The sequence below is a fragment of the Aulonocara stuartgranti genome, assembly GCF_965226115.1.
Source record: "Aulonocara stuartgranti genome assembly, chromosome: 7".
NCBI lineage: Eukaryota > Metazoa > Chordata > Actinopteri > Cichliformes > Cichlidae > Aulonocara > Aulonocara stuartgranti.
In genome coordinates, this window is record NC_138945.1 from 62032179 (window position 1) to 62049235 (window position 17057).

A 17057-nucleotide genomic window follows, 5' to 3' on the forward strand; every position below is an offset into this window, starting at 1 on the left:
GTCCTCTAATGAAGTTTCCAAGGGACATTTTAGTTTCCAGTCATAACGGCAGTGTTGAACAAGGTTATTTTCATGCAGCCGTGCAGAAGATTACATCTCAGGCGATTTAAAATTGATAGAAGAATGTTGTAGAATAACTGTGCAACTTCTGAAATGACAAATTCAATGATTTTTGTCTAAACTAAAACAGTTTGTTCACTCTTGGAGGAGAAATCTACATGTACTGCAAGTTTATTCATATATATATATATATATATATATATATATATATATCTGTACTACTACATTAATGGCAAGAAACCAAGTCTTCTGTGTGTGCTACATACAGAATATACAAACCTTACAGCTTTTGTTTTCCTCCCCTTCTCCTCAACAGATGACAGAACAGAGGAAGAACAAACAGAGGCTCGGATTCCTGGGTCCTCCTCAGCCCAATCATCACATTCCAACTCACTGAGCGCTGCTATTGGCTCACTATAAAGCCAGAGAGAAACGCAGACACATGAACTGCAGCCTTGAGAACAACACTTGTACTCAAATGTACACCTACAATTACTGATGTCAAAATTTGCAAGGGACCAGCAAGTGTTGATGCTTAATTTTAGACATAGTGCCTTTTCTGTGACACAAAGTGACACAAACACGGCCTTATTTGGAGACAGTGTGCCTTTTGTGCCCACTCAGCCATAAGGGCCCTTGTGTACAGAAAAACTGGTCTGTCAATGATTGACCAGGCACAGCACACACCTTCCAATGTAGTGATAGCGTGCCAGACAGAAGCTGAGGGAAATGTTAAGGTAGGTTAATGGTTAAGTGCTGTCAGGCCTGTGGACAGCTGTCTTGGCCTCTGCTCCACCACTGTCATAGTGCTGATCAGCCAGCCCCACAGAGGTCAATGATTGGCTCGCAGGCTTCCAGAGGAAGAGTGTGCACACTAAGATCAAGAATTTTACCGTTTTAGATTTTTGTTGGTATTTATGAGAAAATTGTTGGTTCATAACTGGACGAGTATTTTTGCATTTTGGGAAAAAAAAGACTCATGCTGCCTTACTCGTTAACTTTTATAAATGGAACATTGCGATTGCTGAAAGTGCACTTTTTAAAATAAAAAAAAGGGTAAAAACCTTTAACTGCAAACAGTAACAGGTTGGTTTGAGGTATTATTATTATTATTATTATTATTATTTGAATGCTTTGTTCTGTTTAAATACGCATTCACCGCACCACTTCAGTTGCCTTTTACAGATTTCTATGTCATATATATATAAATGCGATTGCTGAAAGTGCACTTTTTAAAATAAAAAAAAGGGTAAAAACCTTTAACTGCAAACAGTAACAGGTTGGTTTGAGGTATTATTATTATTATTATTATTATTATTATTTGAATGCTTTGTTCTGTTTAAATACGCATTCACCGCACCACTTCAGTTGCCTTTTACAGATTTCTATGTCATATATATATAAATGTGAATAAACTTATTTCCTGTGCAAAACTTTCTTGATGGTCTTAAATCATATATTGATACATCTTGACTGAAGATGGTAAGCTCACAGTTTTTTGTTACGTTATGAACATCCTTGTGTTTATAGAGATGTAAGCTAATACTGTAATTTACTGTATCTGCTCTAACATCCATCTCCTACTGTTTTATAAAGTGTCTTTTAGTGTAAATAATTTTCACTAGTCCCTCGTGAAGTGCAGTTGAGAGGTCTGCAGTTATTTTAAAGTTGCACAGATGAACACCAGACTGTGGCGTACTCCATCACTCAATGTCCTGAGACACTGTTAGCTGAAAGGCAGTGTGTAGAAAAATGTTTCAACTCTCTAGTAAAGTTCAGTTCAAATCTTCTTGTTGGAAATGGATGAGTACTCACTGTGAGCCCCTGTACACCAGTCTCAACTTACTTGTGCTCGTCCATGAGGGGGATGCAAGATGTCACGTCTTCTTTTAGATGAGCTAATATTTCGGCTCAGTTTCATGACTGTTATGACAAATTTACTTCTTCCAGCTTTGCTACACCCCTTGTATTTAAAGGGGACTAATTATGTACATTTCAAGCCCAGTATTTTTATTCTTGTGCTGTACTTGAGTAGCTATGCGTGATTCAAATTACAAAATAATCTTTATTAATTTTGCTTATATCTAAGTATAGTGCGGCCTCGTGGTTCATCGTCTGTCTGTAACAAGCTGTTTTACTTGCTTTGCCTTTAAGTTAACTTTCCACTGACTGTCTGCGCCTGGTAAAGATGTTGTCTACATTAAATGAGCCTTTGACTATGTATAATATAAGTATCCATGAATAAATATGATGGAAAATGGCAAAAAAAAAAAAAAAAAAGCATAAGGCCTCCTTTCATTCAATACAGAATCATCATCAGATTTTTATCAAGTAGTTTATTAAGTCTGCAGCTCTTCACGTGTGAGATGAATGGCTGCCTGACCTTGTAAAGTTTGCAACCATTTCCCTGAATAGTGGATTTAAGTATCTATAGTTTCAAAATGTGCAATAGCTGAATTAAATGGGTGAGCGGTGTTGAATCTGTACGCTTAGCTGTCTAGCAATCAGAGATACCAAATGTTTAATTAGATAGCCTTGTCATTTCAATCCGTCATATCGGTTAATGAATAGTTTCAAATAATCACATCCATCTAATTAGATTTATTTAAGTTTAATTCAGTACTTAAAAAAATAGTTTTTAAACTACAAAAATAAAAGATTGTACAGGATTTCTAGAGCAGTAATTAACTATCAGTGAACGTGTGGTGGGAAAGCAAAATAGGTGCAATTATTCATTAATTGCACCTGTTTTAACAAATTAAGCTGTAACACCTCAGCTTGGATATGTAAAAATAGTTAAAAGTAATTTGGAAAATGTTGGTGTAAAAACTAACCCCGCCAAAAGCTAAACGGTGATGGTTTTAAGAAGAAAAATATTAACGGCATTAATGAACTGAAGCATTAGCTACATTGAGCTTTGTTTCCACACATGGAAATCCCCACTGGTAATTCCACAGTCATCACTTGAGGAGGTGGTGAACTCAAACCCGTCTCTGCGTCTGTCTGTGCGTCTGTATGAAATTTGAAATGATTAACAAGTCTCAGAAAGTAAACTGGTCTCTTATCCTGTCTTGCCATTTACCCTCTGCAGAGAAGCCCATCCTTCTTGGCTTCAGTTCAGTGTTTACGCTGGCAGGCCTGCATTTGCTCCTGCTGCCTGTGACAGCCATTAAAATTAGTTCACGCAGTGCCATAATGGCGAGCAGCTGTCACTGCGCAGACAAGAAGGGTTAAGTGCAGCTTCACTGGAATGTGTTGCACTCAGAAATGGAAAGGAGGGAGAGGCTAATATCAGGACCATCACTGCTGTCTGGCAAAACTCTTGATGCTATATTGTAACACCACCGCTTCACCTTGCATCACTTCCTAAATTTGATCAGCTAATATTTATGCTGTGACCCTGGAGAGAAACCATTTAACTTTGATGTCCATTTACTATTAATGGCTAATAGCCTAGACTCTACAGTCTGCTTAACTTCATCCTTGGTGATTACCAAAGCCCTTTTAATGCACATGAGAAGTGTTTTGTTTACTTTATGAACACAACCTCAGACACATTTGGATCATCTTCAAGTCACATGCTTAGCTTTTGTGTATTCACTAGAGCAAGTAGGAAAACACCCAGATCAGTAAATATAAGGCAACATCTGAGACACCTCTGTGCCTGGAAGGCATTTTGACACCAATGCACAGAATTAATCAAGCCATATTTAGCTGGATATAAAGAGCATCTGCATGTAAAATGATCAAAAACACTTGATGTTGTTCAGTCTATTTTAGAGATGCAGAGTGCATCGTTTTCCTTCGTGTCAATACACATATTGATCTTCTGTCTTCTGCAGTTTTCTCTAAAGACTCTCAGCAGCATCAGTGGCCACCAGAGTCAGATATCAGACGATGCTTTTTTGTTGTTGTTTTGCCTGGAAAGACAAACTGACCACACAGAAAGCTGTTACCTTCCAAAGAGGTGGGTGGAAGGTCCCTCATCACACTCATTTTTATAAATAACCATGGCCTCATGACGACTGGCATGTGACTTCCTTTGTATGGCAGTGAAGTTGAGTTGTTTCTGGTCACATGATGCATTGACATCATATCACAGAAAACAAGCACATGGAGAATATTGTTTGCCGTCACACACACACACACACACACACACACAGAGTTGTGTATCGTGCAATATGTGTGAATAAATCATTAAACAGAATGAATAAATCATTCCTACAATAAATGACACACTGAGTTAATATTTTTTAAGTTGTGCCATAGTCTTTGAGGAAAGCCACATGTGAGCAGTCACATGTAAATTATGATCACTACATATTTTGTTAACGAACAACAAGTTTCAGTGCCTGCTTTTACGTTTTACATTATCATGATAGGCTGCCCTTCTGCCTGGATATGCTGTGGCTTGTGAATGGATGTATAGATTGGCGTAACTTGCAGGTAGCATAGGTAAAGCTTACTCTACTCTGTTTTCAGCAATAATAATACATGTTTTAATGTAAAGACCAAGTAATTATTCTGAATGCAATGTTCAGTCTTCATTTGATATCTATATACACTCATTAGACACTATTGGGCTCAGTGTGCAAGTACTAGATTAGACCCCTTTTGCCTTGAGAATTACCTTAAATGTTCATGGCATAGCTTCAACAAAGTGCTAGGAACATGACTCAGAGTTATTGGTCCATATTGACATGATAGCGTTACACAGCTGCAGATTTGTCAACTGTACATCCCAAAGGTGCTCTATTGGATTAAGATCTAGTGACTGTGGAAGCCATTTGAGTACAGTGAATTCATTGTCATGTTCAAGAAACCAGTTTGAGATGACAATATGGTGACATGGTGCATTATCTTGCTAGAAGCAGCCATTAACAGATGGGTACACTGTGGTCATAATGGGATGGACATAGGCAGCAACAATACTCAGGAAAGCTGCAGCATTTTAATGATGCTCAGCTGGTACTAAGCGAATCAAAGTGTGCCAAAAAATGTCCCCCACACCATTACACCAACACCTGTGGAACTGCTGCCATGTGATTGGCTGATTAGACCTTTGTGTTAATAGGCAGCTCAACACTTTACCTAAAGTGCCTGGTACCTGTGTATGTAATTACAAAAAAAGGGAAACTGCAACTGCATACAGCTGACAAAAAGGTTTCTATTTGTGCCCAAATATGTTAAGACAGTCTTGAAAGAGTAACTACTGGCATTTTTTTATCCACATGAAATGAATTCATAAAATTTAAGATTTCAGTTAATTAACCTTTTATCACTGACAAAACAATGTAGGGTGTATTTGATTCAGCACTAGTTACACTCTTCCTCTGGGCATACATTTCATTCATATGGAAACTGACTCATGCTTACGTTTCCTGCTTAGCATGTTGAGATTGCAGGTAAATATTGCTAGAGTAGTAATAAATAACACAGAAACGTATTTCATTTAAAAATAAAAACCACCATTTATTTTTTTTCCCGCTTCCTAACACAGCTCAAACACTGTGAAATGATTCACCATAGGTCACTTCAGTCCAGCTGCCAGTCTGAGTCCCCCCTTTCCTCACCCCGTCTCACCCCTCCTCTCTTTGTGGCTGCAGCAGTTCCACTCCTACAGGCTGTTTGACTCATGCTGGCTGCTGGCCACCTTCCACCACAGCCCAGTTCAGTCTGAAACCAGTCTTATGAAGTGTAGCCTGCTCAGGTTATGCTACTGCACTCAGAACTGTGTGGCGTTTACTTGTACCAGCTGAAAAGGACTTTGATAACGTTTTTTTTGTCAGGGGAGTGAAGTCTGTATTTAGCGAGCTGCATATGTTTAGTGGCAAAATTAATAAACTAAATGATTTTCATCAAAAAAACCCTGAAAACGAACCTCAAAATGCACATAATATAAAACAAGGCTTTAATAAAAGGGGATTTTATGCAGTAACAGTAACAATAAATAAAGCATTCATTTTAAGGTTTAAGATTCATCTTACTAATATTTGCTAATGTGTGAACAATCCTTTTTTAATTTTTGAGGCAGTTTCATTCTGTAATTGAGAATCATCGCACAAGAACTCGATGTGTTTTAGGTGTCGTGGTTATGAAATTTCTGTGAATGAGATGAAAACATAACTAACAAAAATATGAAACACAATAAGCTGCTTTTGACTTTACAACTTCTTTTCAAGGACTAAAAATTGGAAACTGGAAGTAGAACTTTACTTATATAAAATACAAAAAGCTGTTACAAAGCTGATACAACTTCCAGCATAAATACATTGAGCTGCTGCCACGTGATTGGCTGACAGAGAACAAGCCAAGGCACACAAAAAGACAAATATTCCAGTCCGCCAGAGTTAAGTCAACCTCCCTCTTGAGCTGACTGACCAGAGGCACCTCGTGAGCTTTGCCATCTTCAATTAAACTTTCTGCCACTGCTGGGTTGAGGGAGAGCCAATCTGAAGACCAGCAAAGAAGACCTGATAGCGGTGCTTCCACATGATGAAGGCACCAACGGCACAGATGAGCGCTTGGGCCAGATTGAGGAAGATCTGGATCAGGAAGTAAAGTGTGAGTGTACCGGTGATCACCTCGCAGTCACTGACTCCCTCGTAAGTGAAGGTGCGAGCTAGTAGATCTTCTTCATCGAGTATGCAGACGCAGGCTTCTACATCTTGCTCACAGATGAAGCTGCTGGTTTGCTCGTAATGGTGGGCAGCAAACGCCATGACCAGCACAGAGATGACCAGGCCAATCATGCACAGGACAAAATACAGGAGCTGTAGGGGCAGAAAGCTAGCGTGAGACCAGACACTATGAAAGCTTTCATCAGAAAACATTTTCTATCTTTTATTCAATATGTTTTTATATTCTAATCCGGCTCCCACTTTAGCCTGTTGTCTCATGATTACCCCACAGTGCCAAAACTGTAGCTTAGAAACAGACGTGCTGGCTCAGTGCCTATGGCAAATTAAGTTCAAAGAGATTACCCAGAATACTCTGACCCTAAGAGTACTGGTCCAGCTCTTAGCACGAAGGGGAGATATCACATATATTCCAGTGACCTGCAGCTACAGCCACCTCCAACCTTTAGTGGATGTCCTGTGTGAGAATACTTGCAGAGAGCATCTAAAAATACAGTTTCAAAATGTGACAGAGGCTTTGTGCTGTTTATGCAACTGCACGATTGCAATAACACTAAACCTTCATCTTAATCCACCGCTTATATAAAAGGAGCCCTCATTCGCTGGTGTATTTTGCTTTCAGTTACATGCTGCTTATAGAGTTATGCAAGTGATGAGTGGTGCTTGATTTGAAACTGCATTTATGTTAATTTTGGAACAGCTGTGAGATGGAGAGTATGGATGATTACAGGGGAGATGCATGTAAAGCAAGTGCATCAACAAGCACTCTGCTGAACAGTGTGGGCTTCACTAAACAGGTGATCGGAAAGCCCAAAGTTGAAAGTAAGGATGCTGTTGTCGTCGTCGTTGTTAAGAGTCTATGTGCTGTCCACTTTTACAGAGCACTTCAAAACTCATAGTCACGAGTGTTTTTACACAGTTAATGAGAAATAAAGTGGTCATATGAGTCCCTATCTAACAACACAGTTAACACTTAATGTGAGAACGGCTCCCTCTCCCTTTGCTCTCTCTTTGAACCAAGGGCAACTGGAATTAATAAACAAGCTCACTGCAAGGCCACAGATTCTTCAGAAAGAGAGACAGTGTAGTCGCGTATTCACTGACAAAGTAAATTAACAAATTAAAACACATTTGTTTTGGTTTGAGGGCTGTTTGAAGGCCAGACAAGGAGGTTTTTTCTTCTACATAGAACTTTTGGCTAAAAAAAACTACAAGAAATGACACCTGACATAAGGACATACTGTGCTGTGAAAAAATATTTGCCCATTTCCTGATCTCTTTTTTTATGTAACTGTCACACTTACATGTTTCAGATAATCAAGCAGATTTTAATATCAGACAAAGATAACCCGAGTAAACAAAAACAAAGATTTTAAATGATTGCTTATCTTATTAAAGGAAAAAAAGCTATCCAAACCTACCTGATGCTGTTTGAAAAAGTAATTGCCCCCATTGTAAAATCTTGAATTAACTATGATTAATGAATTATGTTCACCAGCCCCACCCAGGCCTGATTACAACAGACCTTTGAATCAATTAAGAAGCACAAACAGAACCTGACTGACAAAGTTTAGTAAGCTAAAAGATATCAAAAAACACATGATCAAAAGAAACAGCTGAGAAACAAAGTCATTGACACCAGGCTGGAGAAACTGATCAGGAGGGCTAGCTCTGTGGTCGGCATGAAGCTGGACACTCTGGTGACAGTGGCAGAGAAAAGGACATTAAAGAAACTGATGGACATTATGAACAATGCCAGGCATCCTCTGCACACGGCCATAAACAATCAGAAGAGTCTGTTCAGTGACAGGTTGCTTCTCCCCAAGACAAGAACTAACAGACTTAAAAACTCCTTTGTCCCACACGCCATCAGACTGTTTAACTCCTCTCTGGAGGGGAGAGGGAGGGGAAACAGGAGGACAAAGGAGGGGGGAACAACTAAGCTGTAGTCCCTCTTCACCTCACTGTACAATACCTTGTGCAATACTTTTTGTAAATAGTCAACAGTGCAATAGACTCAATACTTGAAATGTGCAATTCACTTGTATTTTTATTTTTTATTCCTATTTATTCTTTTTATCCCCTTTGTATATTTTATTTATATTTGTCTCTGTATTTATATATGTGTGTGTGTGTGTGTGTGTGTGTGTGTATATATATATATCGTTAGCTTCATAGCATAATTGCCTAAGTCATTTGACTAAGTCAATGACTTAGGCACTTATGCTATGAAGCTAACGATATATATATATATATATATATATATATATATATATATATATCCCAGGCCTCTGGTAGAGGACCCGAGCTTGAAGGATAAACCGCCCGCAGGGGCGTGCTGGGTGTTTTTTTTTTTTATATATATATATATATAAAAACACCCAGCACGCCCCTGCGGGCGGTTTATCCTTCAAGCTCGGGTCCTCTACCAGAGGCCTGGGAGCTTGAGGGTCCTGCGCAGTATCTTAGCTGTTCCCAGGACTGCGCTCTTCTGGACAGAGATCTCCGATGTTGTTCCCGGGATCTGCTGGAGCCACTCGCCTAGCTTGGGAGTCACCGCACCTAGTGCTCCGATTACCACGGGGACCACCGTTACCTTCACCCTCCACATCCTCTCGAGCTCTTCTCTGAGCCCTTGGTATTTCTCCAGCTTCTCGTGTTCCTTCTTCCTGATATTGCTGTCATTCGGAACCGCTACATCGATCACTACGGCCGTCTTCTTCTGTTTGTCTACCACCACTATGTCCGGTTGGTTAGCCACCACCATTTTGTCCGTCTGTATCTGGAAGTCCCACAGGATCTTAGCTCGGTCATTCTTCACCACCCTTGGGGGCATCTCCCATTTTGACCTCGGGACTTCCAGGTTATACTCGGCACAGATGTTCCTGTACACTATGCCGGCCACTTGGTTATGGCGTTCCATGTATGCCTTGCCTGCTAGCATCTTGCACCCTGCTGTTATGTGCTGGATTGTCTCTGGGGCATCTTTACACAGCCTGCACCTGGGGTCTTGCCTGGTGTGATAGACCCCAGCCTCTATGGATCTTGTACTCAGAGCTTGTTCTTGTGCTGCCATGATTAGTGCCTCTGTGCTGTCTTTCAGTCCAGCTTTGTCCAGCCACTGGTAGGATTTCTGGATATCAGCCACCTCCTCTATCTGCCGGTGGTACATACCGTGCAGGGGCCTGTCCTTCCATGATGGTTCCTCGTTTCCCTCCTCTTTCTTGGGTTTCTGCTGCCTGAGGTATTCACTGAGCACTCGGTCAGTTGGGGCCATCTTCCCAATGTATTCTTGGATGTTCGTTGTCTCATCCTGGACTGTGGTGCTGACACTCACCAGTCCCCGGCCCCCTTCCTTCCGCTTAGCGTACAGCCTCAGGGTGCTGGACTTGGGGTGAAACCCTCCATGCATGGTAAGGAGCTTTCTTGTCTTTATGTCAGTGGCTTCTATCTCCTCCTTTGGCCAGCCCATTACCCCAGCAGGGTACCTGATCACGGGCAGGGCGTACGTGTTGATGGCCCGGATCTTGTTCTTACCATTCAGCTGACTCCTCAGGACTTGCCTGACCCTCTGCAGGTACTTGGTGGTTGCAGCCTTTCTAGCGGCCTCTTCATGGTTCCCATTTGCCTGCGGGATCCCCAGGTACTTGTAACTGTCCTCTATGTCTGCAATGTTGCCTTCTGGTAGTTCAATCCCCTCAGTTCTGACTACCTTCCCTCTCTTTGATACCATCCGACTACACTTCTCCAGTCCGAACGACATTCCAATGTCATTGCTGTATAGCCTGGTAGTGTGGATCAGTGAATCGATGTCTCGTTCACTCTTGGCATACAGCTTGATGTCATCCATGTACAGGAGGTGGCTGACAACTGCTCCGTTTCGTAGTCGGTATCCGTAGCCAGTCTTGTTAATGATCTCACTGAGGGGGTTCAGGCCTATGCAGAACAGCAGTGGGGACAGAGCATCTCCTTGGTAGATCCCGCACTTGATGGTGACTTGTGCTATGGGCTTGGAGTTGGCCTCTAGTGTTGTACGCCACATCCCCATTGAGTTCCTGATGAAGGCTCTTAGGGTCCCATTGATCTTGTACAATTCTAGGCATTCCAGTATCCAGCTGTGGGGCATTGAGTCATAGGCCTTCTTGTAATCAATCCAGGCAGTGCACAGGTTGGTCAGTCTGGTCTTGCAGTCTCGGCTGATTGTTCTGTCTACCAGTAGCTGGTGTTTTGCGCCTCTGGTATTCTTGCCAATTCCTTTCTGTGTCCCGCTCATGTATTGACCCATGTGCCTGTTCATCTTAGCCGATATGATGCCTGACAGGAGCTTCCATGTAGTACTGAGGCAGGTTATTGGTCGGTAGTTGGAGGGGACCGGTCCCTTCTTGGGGTCCTTGGGGATCAGGACCGTCCGGCCTTCAGTTAGCCATTCCGGGTGTCTCTCGTTAACTAGCAGCTGGTTCATTTGTGCTGCCAGACGCTCGTGGAGTGCAGTCAGCTTCTTCAGCCAGTAGGCATGAACCATGTCGGGCCCTGGTGCTGTCCAACTCTTCATACTGGAGACCCTTTCTTGGATATCTGCCACTGTGATGGTTACTGGACCCTGTTCAGGGAGGTTGCTGTGGTCTGCCCTCAGATCCTCTAGCCACTGAGCATTGCCATTATGGGTTGCATCCTTCTCCCATATGCTCTTCCAGTATTGCTCCGTCTCCAGCCTTGGTGGTGCTGTTCTCTTATTGTTCCCTTGCCACTGAGAGTACACCTTTGCTGGTTCTGTGGAGAACAGCTGGTTTATTCTCCTGCCTTCTATCTCTCTGGTGTACCTCCTCAAGCGGCTGGCCAAGGCTGTGAGTCTTTGCTTGGCAGTTTCCAAGGCCTCAGGTATGGACAGCTTGCTGTATTTCTTAGGCACCTTATTTGTCGCACCTTTCTGCAACTCCGTTAGTTGGCTAACCTCCCTCCGTGCTACTTTGATCTTGCCCTCTAGCCTCCTTCTCCATGGAGGGTACTGCCCCTTGTCGCTGTTCAACGTGTAGCCAAGCATCTCACTGATCACTGCTGCCGTATTGTAGATCAGCTTGTTAGTGTCAGTAATCGTGGTTGTAGGTATTGCCCGTAGTGCTGCATTAACATCATCTAGCAGACCTTCTGAGGGTACTTCACGTAATCTTGGTAACCGGCTACGGGGGATCGAGGTTTCAAGCTTGGCCATGATCCTATTTTTCAGGTCAGTTCCTCTCGCACTCAACGATCCTTCTCCTATCGCACTTGGGGCTATGTACCCAATCTCGGGTGGGGGTGATGATATCGCCCCCCTGACCTGGCGTCCTGACTCCTCCTTGCCGTAGCATTTGTGTTGTACCTCGTCAATCTCTAGCTGTGAGAGCAGTCCCTTCTTTCGAATGTTGGAACACTGAGCTACTAGTTGTTTCGCCGTCATTGTGGATGTTGGGTATCGAAGAATCCATAGGTCCCGCATCCTATTCATGTAGCCCCTTCCGCCGGGGTTACTTGCGTAGTAGCATTCCAACAACGCCCTGTTATATATATATATATATATATATATATATATATAACAATTCTGTAACTGTAACTTCGGTCGTTGCTGTGCTTTTTGGAAGTCGAATTTCCCAGAGGAACCCACCCGAGGGATTAATAAAGTTCTATCTTATCTTATCTTATCTTATCTATCACTCTGGAAAGGGTTACAAAACCATTTCCCAGGCTTTGGGAGTCCAGTGAACCACAATGAGAGCCATTATCATCCGAGACCAACACAACTTTTCCAGAAGGCCAAAAAAGAACCCAAGACCTGCAGGCCTCACGTGTCTCAGTTAAAGTCAGTGTTCCTGATTCAACACTAAGAAAGAGACTGGGCAAAAATGGCATCCATGGGAGAGTTCAAGCTGACCAAAAAGAACACAAGGACTCGTCTCACATTTGCCAAAAAACATGTTAATGATCCCCAAGACCTTTGGGAAAATATTCTGTGGACTGGCGAGACAAAAGTTGAACTTTCTGGAAGGTTTATGTCACGATACATCAGGCATAAAACTAGCACAGCAATTCAGAAAAAGAACATCATGACCAATGGTGGGTTAATGGTCTGGGGCTATTTGCTGCTTTATGAACTGAGTAACTTGCTGTAATTGATGGAATCAAAAAAAATTCTCTTCAGCAGAAATTTTTAAATGTTCATCAATTTGTGCTCTGAAGCTCGAGAACGCTTGAGTTGGGCAGCAGGACGATGACCCAAAACACAACAGCAAGTCCACCTCTGAATGTCTCAAAAGAAAAAAGGAAGGTTTTGAAGTGTCCTAGTCAAAGTCTGGACTCAAATCCAATTGAGACTATTCATGAATGAAAACCTTTCAAGGTGGCTGAATTAAAACAATTCTACAAAGAAGAGTGGACCAAAATTCCTCCACAGCGATGTGAAAGACTCATTGTATCAAGAGGCCAAACACTTTTTCACAGCACTATACTTTGCTGCTATGCAAGACAAATGGATAAATGAACAATGCAGTCAAATTTCAACAAGTTCAATACTGTCTCATTTAGGGATCGGCTAATATCACTAGTTTGTGAACTTAAAAATGCAAATGATCAGAATCTGTGTCTTTCTGGTGACTGAGGTACATCGATGACATTTAAAGCTACACAAAATAGACATGCTAGCATTGTTTTGTTTTTTTAACAAGCCTTTCTGCAAATTAGCAGCATTTTCTAATACAAAATACTGCTGAAGTATGCTGTCTTTACATCATTTACATATTTGAACCTGGTATGCACAGAAGACCCAGACATAAAAAAAGGATGCCCCTTCCCAGGAAACAATGATCGGCTGATTTTAATTGCTTTGAAATTCCAGCTGCATACATTGTGTGGCTAATTAAGCTGTACAATCAAGTCGCATTAATGAAAGCACTCCTCCGCTCACACGGATTCCTGCAGAGCACTTTTAAACAGGAATGCTGTTAAATGCTTTTCTCTCTATGCTTCTGACAGTTGCAGTTCCCTGAGACCAGCTTTGTACTTTAACAGGGAGTAAAATAATGTTTTCTGCAGAGGTTTTCTGTCTGAACACTAAGCCTGGTCATACTTTTGACTGATTCTACAAATCGTGGGACAATTTCAGACACTTGTTTTCGCATTAATAAGCAAATGTTTTAAGTCACCAGGCTTTCGCTAAGCTCACCTTGACAATGAATTGCTTCGATGTTCTCTCATCAGGGACATAGGTGATACAGTACAGGACAAAGCCCAGGATGGAAACTAAACACAGCTGAAACATAACAGAAAAAAAGGGTTTAGCATTATTTGGATAGACTCAGTCATCAAGGCATTAAAAACATCTACATGATTTGTGACAACATGATTTTTAAGCGCCACAAAGATCCATTTCATCCATATATATAGCATATATGAATGACTTGTAGATCATACATTTACATACAGTTTAGACCATGAATAAGAAAAAGAAATACTTTCCCCCAGGTTTTCAGAGGTGTTTCCTGGTATTACATGATTCAGCAGTAAGCTGCCATCTGATTACTTTACTCTGTCTTTCCCTTTCACTCCCCTCCTCTCTCTTTCTTGCACACAAACACACTCACACTCTATCTCTGTGTCTTCAGTGCAATTGGAGTCTTGTGACTAACGTGAGGCATCTTATTTAAATGTTTTTCTCAGGTTCTTAAGCACTCAGGATTCTCTGGAAAGTTCTTGATGACCTCAATGTTTTTCACTTGGCTGAATCTCGTGAGGATCTAACTCGGGATGTTGATGTCCAGGGATGTTTTCGAAGGCAGATGGCATCTGTGATAGGCTGGGGTAGAGCCCAGACACAAAAAACACGTTTTTTTAAACATATATCACTGAAAGGTGACCTGAAGTCTTAGCCCAAACTATAATAATAAGTAAATTTGCCTTCCCCCCTTTTTTATTACACATTTCACAAGGAAAGATGAACACTTTGTGCCTCATTGGTTATACAAGTTAAAGTGCGTGCATTTGTAACACTTCAACTTACAGTTTATCCACTTTTTACGTGTTACTCTTAACAAAGTTCACCTTTGTGAGCTGAAACCTCAAAGCTTTACAGTTTAACTGATGCTCCCAGTCAGTTACACTTCAACATTAACAAACTTTCAGTGCTTTCGTGACCTTTTTGTTAATTTCTCTTGAAATTCCACTTCTCGTCTTAACCTAAATGAAACACGCAACTTATCTTTCATTTGTTGTTTGCATCGTAAAAGTTTACTTTTGTGTGAAACTATATGTGATGTGTGCGTGTATATGTGGGGGAGACCGGATGGCAAGGATGCAGAGGTACTCAAAAAGATGTACATCATATTTGCAAATAATAATGAGGTCTTCTGACACTGTGTGGGTGTTCGTGGGTTAGTTTGGAATGCGGCATGCTGTTATTGGATGACTCATCTCATCTGTCCAGATGTTTAAGATTTCTTGGACATGCAGTGTGAACAACAGAAGGTGCAAGCTGATGCATGTGACTGAGAAATAATGGAAATGCAGGTGTATGCATTCAGGTGAATATGACAGATGGAGATTTGTTACCACATGACAATATTAGTGATTTCCCATGGCTACGGTGCCTGTCTGGCAGAGACAGCCTGGTGGGGGCCGGTGTTGACATACAGTGTGCTAAAGATGTACAACACAGGTGTGTTGCTGAGGCTCATGCAGAAGTATCAGAAACCGGAAGTTCCATGCAAACAAATGAGTGTAGCGGATGATGATAGAGCGTAAAGTATGCAGCTTACAATGATCCCAGCCCAGTGTGGAGTCTCCCTGGCCAAAAGTGAGGGACTGATAGCCAACATAAGGAAGGCCACGGCTGTGACAGCCACCCCCAACAGCAGCTGGAGCAGAGCGATGAGCAGAGGGAAACGACAGACTCTGCACTTATGGCCATCTTCTGGTGTTGGGCTCTCTTCTCTCTTCTTCTTGCCCTCCTTCTTGTCTGAGGAATCTTTCTGTGTCTGTCTCATTTCTCTTTCTGCCTTCACTTTCTTTTCCTGTGTCTCTACACGACTTTTACTCTTTGGGGTGTATGAGCCCGCCTGCGGTCTCCCTCCCTTCCCTTCCCCTCCCTGCCCTCTCTCACCATAAACACAGCTATGGCTGCTATTTGGAATCAGAGAAGGCTCTGAACTAATATGGAAAACATTTGGACTGGAATCCTAACGCGGCTCCAGTGCCACATATAGAGCAGGCAGCATACTGAGGAGGGAAGGAAGAGGAGGGATGGGAGGCAGGAAGACACAAAGGGGGATTCCAACTTACGACAATAAGATGATTTATCGTATACTCACATTAAAAACAAAAAAGGGAAAGTACAGAGAGGGATCAGCAGGTATGAGTTAATGAACAGCCAGCACAGAGGAGGTGACACTTCATTAAAGAGCCAAGTGACTGTTTCATTCTTTGTCAGCAGTTACACAAGACAACCATATGCCGCCAGCCAGAACGTGTCACATGACTTACAGGAACGAGTAATGTGATCACAAGGCATGTGAGGGCATTACAGTGGCGCAGATTTTAGTGTTTTTGGATCATTTTAACGTTCGCAAGGGAGGAGCAGGTGTCAGTAACAGATTAACTTTATGTGGTTAAACTATAAATATGCAGTAACACATTTATATATAAAAGGTTTTTATTTCTTTTTATCCTCACGCTTCACGTGTTTATCGCGGTCAATACAGAGAACTAACGGGCTTACGAGAAACCGAGGTGTTTGAAGGGGACTGTGATCACTCATCATTTTCAGCACGTCGGACTAACAAGTCATAAAACTTTATCCCGGGACTAATAAAAGAACTGCGACGCACGTGTTTCAGCACACAGCTGGGCCGGTGCCATGGTTACTGACAACGCAGCTTTGGGGAATTGATGTACAACTAAGGTTGTCCTGTCGCACAACAACGTACATAGAGGGTGCAGGGTGCATGAAAACGCATGAGCGCACACATTTTGTGGACTTTAAAAAGCTCACACCCCCATGTTTACGCTCCGTGTTTACGCCACAATAACCTGTCTGCTGTTCAGGCTCGGTCACGTTACGTGACCGGTTCTTGTTTTTATCTCGCGGAGGCTTCTTTCCCGAAGTGCGACTATTCGTGATCAGTTTAGAAGTCTGTGTCTCGCTCCGGCAGCTCAGCGCTTGCACAGCAAACACGAGCTGTGAAGTTTTGTAGCCCATAAAACTAGATGCAAAACCGCTGCATCTGAGGATCATTATTCTACCTCGCTCCACGCGCCTGCGTCTGCTCCTTTGCATTTTGCGCACGAATCACGTTTCAGCAGCCTGGTCAAAATGGCCTGGACTTAGTCGCCATA

The 17057-nt window shown here is 42.2% G+C and overlaps 2 protein-coding genes across 3 annotated transcripts in view; one reads left to right on the top strand and one right to left on the bottom strand.

Annotated features, from left to right (window-relative positions):
* The window catches only part of itpr2 (inositol 1,4,5-trisphosphate receptor, type 2), a 60667-nt gene extending 59174 nt beyond the window's left edge, over nucleotides 1-1493 (top strand). For both annotated transcript variants that reach the window (XM_082542810.1, XM_082542809.1), the window contains exon 57: nucleotides 377-1493. In XM_082542810.1, the coding sequence (XP_082398936.1) occupies nucleotides 377-457 (81 nt within the window). In that variant the 3' untranslated portion in view covers nucleotides 458-1493. The remainder of the gene's footprint in view (nucleotides 1-376) is intronic.
* A 4013-nt stretch (nucleotides 1494-5506) lies between these two features.
* On the bottom strand, nucleotides 5507-15950 carry sspn (sarcospan (Kras oncogene-associated gene)). Its single transcript, XM_082539063.1, has 3 exons — nucleotides 15482-15950; nucleotides 13894-13980; nucleotides 5507-6833 (listed from the first exon to the last, which is right to left on the bottom strand). The coding sequence occupies exons 1-3, from the start codon at nucleotides 15707-15709 to the stop codon at nucleotides 6474-6476; spliced, it is 675 nt and encodes a 224-aa protein (XP_082395189.1). The 5' UTR covers nucleotides 15710-15950; the 3' UTR covers nucleotides 5507-6473.
* Nucleotides 15951-17057: the final 1107 nt, after the last annotated feature.

What these genes read in the sequence shown, in the direction of transcription:
- sspn (XM_082539063.1), bottom strand. Translation starts at nt 15,709, where the DNA reads ATGAGACAGACACAGAAAGATTCCTCAGACAAGAAGGAGGGCAAGAAG. An exon ending in CACACTGGGCTGGGATCATT is followed by an intron (nt 13,981 to 15,481) that starts GTAAGCTGCATA and finishes GTTATGTTTCAG; the next exon opens with CTGTGTTTAGTTTCCATCCT. An exon ending in CGAAGCAATTCATTGTCAAG is followed by an intron (nt 6,834 to 13,893) that starts GTGAGCTTAGCG and finishes CTGCCCCTACAG; the next exon opens with CTCCTGTATTTTGTCCTGTG.